Genomic DNA, 4,485 nt, shown 5'->3' with positions numbered 1-4,485 from the left:
GCCAACCTCCAACGCACCTATTGTGATGCACCCCCCCTTAGTTCTCCTGTTCACGGGATTTGAAAGTAAATAATGAAATGGGTAGAGAGGGTACACAATGCCTCGCTGTATTGCATGTGAGGCCGTTGTCCCCCCCTCACTCTCTCTCTCTCTCTCTCTCTCTCTCTCTCTCTCAGAGGAGGAGAAGAGAGTAGAGTGTTAGAGAAGGCCTTTCTTTGCCCCCCTATCGCCTTCTCTCTTCACCATCAAAGAGCCCAATGCCCAACTGGCAGTTTTAATTTCATCTGCAGCAAGAAAGCCACGAGGTGGGGGAGGATGGCATGAGCATAGGACAAAACGCTTCTGGGATTTGCGTGGGATTCCATTTTTTTTTTTTTTTTCCTGCCCCCACCTCTCTCTCTCTCCCCCTCCCCACTTCTTCTTCTACTCCCCTCCCCCGCGCCTCTCTCTTTTGTACCAGTACTGGTGTAGTGTGTTAGAGAGCACCACTAACACAGACTTGCACACAGAGAGGGACGGGGAGAGAGAGAGAAGGAGAGGGAGAGGGAGAAGATTGTCTCCAAAGACCGATTCCTCGCCATTGATCAAATGATGCTGGGGGTGGAGGAGGACGAGGAGAGTTCAGAGTGCAGCAGCGGGTGCCAGTCTGGGTGGACCATGTACTTGGACCAGTCTGATGAGCCCCCAACCTCTCTTCCCTTCGAAAAGGCAGCCTCCATTGAGCAAGAGGAAGAAGAGGAGGAGGACTTATCTATGGTCTCTGATGCATCCTCTGGACCACCCCATTTCCCTGAGGAAGATGACAACTGCTACTATTCTCACTCCAACACTTGCTATAATGGCACTGGGTGCCTCTTCTACGCCTCCACTCTTCCAACTGCCTCAGCTGCTGCATTGGCTAAGAATGGTGGCAAGAGGAGGAGAGTTGAGGGTAACGAACAGAGAGAGTCTTCCTCTCTCTTGGATGACACTGCCAGCTCCCCTCTCTTCAGCTTCCCCGATGTATGTATGACCTTTGCTTTTTCTTTCTCTTCCCTTAATATATTGAGGGTCAATTTTTTTTTTTTTTTCACATTTGTGTTGTTGACATCTTTGCAGACTAGCTTCAATGCTACCAGCAACAATGTGAGGCCTTCCATGGAGAATGTTTTGGAGTTCTCTTGTGGCTTCTCTGCGACCCATTTTAAGGTACAGTTCAGGCTCCGCCTCCTCTTCTTCTTCCTCCTTGCTTTCGCCAGTTCTTTTTTCTTTCTTTACTGATTGATTATATTACAATGCATTCAGGGAAAGTCTGCATTGCATAAGCAAATGCGTTACCTGCATTCCTCTGCTCCTGCGAAGCCAACTCCTGCAAGACCAGTAATGTCACCTCTCCCTTCCTTCACTTTTCGTTCCAGGGAATAGAAGCCTCCCCAAGGCTTGATTTTTTTTTTTTTTTTAAATTCTCACTCACTTTGTTCTGTTTTAATTTTCTTATTTTTTGATGTCAATAGGTATGCAGGGATGAAAGTGAGAGGAAGCTATGGTGACAAGTTCCATTTCTCTTGCTCTGAAGGGAAACAGATGGAAGAATATGTGTAGACCTCCAAGAGATCCTTCTTTGGCCTTCTTTTATTTAATTTCATTTTCTTCTCTGTTGTTTTGCTTTTTTTCCTGTCAATGCAGTGGGAAACAACCTGAGCAAAAGAGAAGAGAAAATAAAAATTGTCTTTGTTTTGTTTTTTATTGAATTCTTTGTCATGAATGGGGGTAGCAAAATGGCTGTTGTGGGTTCTGTTCATTTTTCTGTCCATACTTGCTCTCTGGCCTTGAAAGGTATATTTCTCTCCCTACTTACCTACCCATAAAAAACACCACACATGAAAAAAAAAATGCATTCATATGGAAGAGGCCCCATGGATGACTCACTCTCATATCAGTCCACCACACATGACAAGATTATTGTCTGTTTCTAATTCAAACTCTACTTGCAAAACAGCCCTCTGATCAAATCAGTTAGTTTCATGCAGTGCATAGAAATATATGCATGTATGTATTTATGTATGTGCACATGCATGTATACATATGTGTACATTCATTAATATAACAAAAAAAATCTCAATTGGTTACTAACTAGCTACAGTATGTCCTGTAATATAACAATTATTTGGAAGGAAAGAAAAAAAAAAGAAGAGGATATGGTGGTTGATGTGAAAAGAGCTTTCAGAAGATGTCAATTAAACTGAGAGCTTCAAGGGATGGCCACTCATCATACCAGGGTGGACCCCCTGGTGATGCGCAAGGGGTGCACCATAACTCATGGATGGCAATGAGTGACTTGAAGTCATTTCTCAGGAACGATCAAGCTAGAAAGCTTCTACATGTATGGTAAGTTCACCCATCATGAACATGATGCAACATCTAAGGGCTGATGAAAGGGTACCATGACACTGTGTGTTGGTTTTCAAGGAGAAGGAAAAGGCATCACTTTATTTTTCCATTTGATCTTTTATTTCATAGAGGGAGGAGGCACTGCTATTATGAAATAGTGGACACAGTACTAGAAAGGCCTGTGTCTATGAGTTTGAGGACAAAGCTCCAGCGCGCTGCACTTTAATTAGTTTGGTTAAAACACAGGCTTGATTTCTTGAAGGAAAAGAAGCTAAGGGGTCGCAAGAGAAGCAATATAGAATATCCCAAGGACTTCAAAGCCTGAGATCCTCTCCTCAGATATTCCATGCCGAGAACATGATGCCAATTAAAATATGCTTTATGATCTCTCATCTCAATCGAATCCAATAATTTACGTGTTTCCTTTTCTATTGTTTTTGCTCCTTCAAGGCTGTCTCCTTTGAAACTGTTCTTGGGTCTTGTGTCATGCACATATTAATTCAAGATTTTTTAGTCAATCACTTGTCTTCTGGATTGGTCTGCCCTTAGAAACAGATATAGAAGAGCATTTGGGAGTTTGGAAAGTTCACCCATCGCTCCTCTCGTTCCTCCCATCCATTCATATTTCATACCATACCTTTACAGAATCTCATAATTCCTTTTCTATTGTTTTTGCTCCTCCAAGGCTGTCTCCTTTGAAACTGTTCTTGGGTCTTGCCTCATGCACATATTAATTCAAGATTTTTCAGTCAATCACTTGTCTGCTGGGTTGGTCTGCCCTTAGAAACAGATATAGAAGAGCATTTGGGAGTTTGGAATGTTCACCCATCGCTCCTCTCGTTCCTCCCCATCCATTCATATGGTACATACATATGTGCATGCATGCATGCATGCATGCATATATGTATGTCTATAAGTATATTTGAGAAGATGGCAAGATGGCACTAAACAAATTTAAAATATATATATATATATATATATATATATATATATATATATATATATATATATATATATATATATATATATATATATATATATATATATATATATATATCCTCCTTCACTGCAGGCCGTAATGTTGAATGAGAATTTGAGAGGTATGGAATCAACATTTTATTTCCTATCACCTAAAACCCCTTTTGAGTCATCGTAGGAAGGTAAAGGGGTTTCTTTGGATAGGGAAGGTTATTTTATTTCTCTTCCTTCCAAGTTTCCTTTAATTGAGGGTGTGCTTCCACGCCCAGGACGCTGTTCTCCCAAGTGATATCTAGAGATGGGCCCCACGGCCCTCATCTTCCCTTCCCACTCTTTTGACTGGGATCCATGGATGTTTTGGAACTTGCTGCTGCTGCTTTGCACGTGCACCCAACCAGCGCAAGCCCACATGCTTGCACGTGCACGTGCACGCATGCACGCAATGAGACGCGCACACGTTCACGTGTGCCGCTGAGCTGTTCAACACTGGCTTGGCCTCTTTTAAGTGCGCAAGCCCACAGGCACTTAAATCGACACCCAACTCTTTAAATCCAGGAGACAACCATGAGCTCAGCTCCTGAGCCAGTACCAGGATGACCATATGGATCATCCACTGGTCGGACCCAGTCTGAGCTTTGGCGCTGACAGTCCCTGGGAGGCACATGCCTTTCATCACATTCTTTGGGTCATTACTCATTCATATTGATTCCTGATGGACAGCAGCCTTGGATATTCTTTGAGAGCTTTCTCTCTCTGTTAAACTTGGGTGTCCAATGTCTCGCTTGCGCATAGCAAAAAAATTAGGCTAGCCTCATCACTTTTTTTTTGGTTAACCGGATGATGATTCATACAAATCTAGTACGAATACATCCAACAAAATCAAAAAATAGCAAATCACGAGCGCCATAGGCAACTCTCTCCCCACTCTATAGGATACTTCTGGAGTGGTCGGCTACATACAAGGCCACCCACTCCGCAGTCTCATTCGCCTCTCTAAAGACATGCCTGACCTGGAACTCCATGCCCTCGGCCATGTCCCAAATATCGCGCAATAGGAGTGGCACCCGTGCACACCGCCGATACTCTCTATAATCCAGCTGATCACTATAGCTGAATCTCCCTCAAGAAAAACTGCTC

General features: G+C 43.2%; 1 protein-coding gene across 1 annotated transcript; it reads left to right on the top strand.

Annotated features, from left to right (window-relative positions):
* Positions 1–371: 371 nt before the first annotated feature.
* LOC103718957 (protein SOB FIVE-LIKE 6-like) lies at positions 372–1,725 on the top strand. The gene is made up of 4 exons (XM_008807981.4): positions 372–1,002; positions 1,099–1,188; positions 1,285–1,359; positions 1,494–1,725. The coding sequence occupies exons 1-4, from the start codon at positions 589–591 to the stop codon at positions 1,527–1,529; spliced, it is 615 nt and encodes a 204-aa protein (XP_008806203.1). The 5' UTR covers positions 372–588; the 3' UTR covers positions 1,530–1,725.
* Positions 1,726–4,485: the final 2,760 nt, after the last annotated feature.

The sequence above is a fragment of the Phoenix dactylifera genome, unplaced genomic scaffold, assembly GCF_009389715.1.
Source record: "Phoenix dactylifera cultivar Barhee BC4 unplaced genomic scaffold, palm_55x_up_171113_PBpolish2nd_filt_p 000882F, whole genome shotgun sequence".
NCBI classification, from domain to species: domain Eukaryota; kingdom Viridiplantae; phylum Streptophyta; class Magnoliopsida; order Arecales; family Arecaceae; genus Phoenix; species Phoenix dactylifera.
The sequence above is the reverse complement of the archived record's forward strand: the minus strand, read 5'-3'. Positions and strand labels throughout refer to the sequence as shown.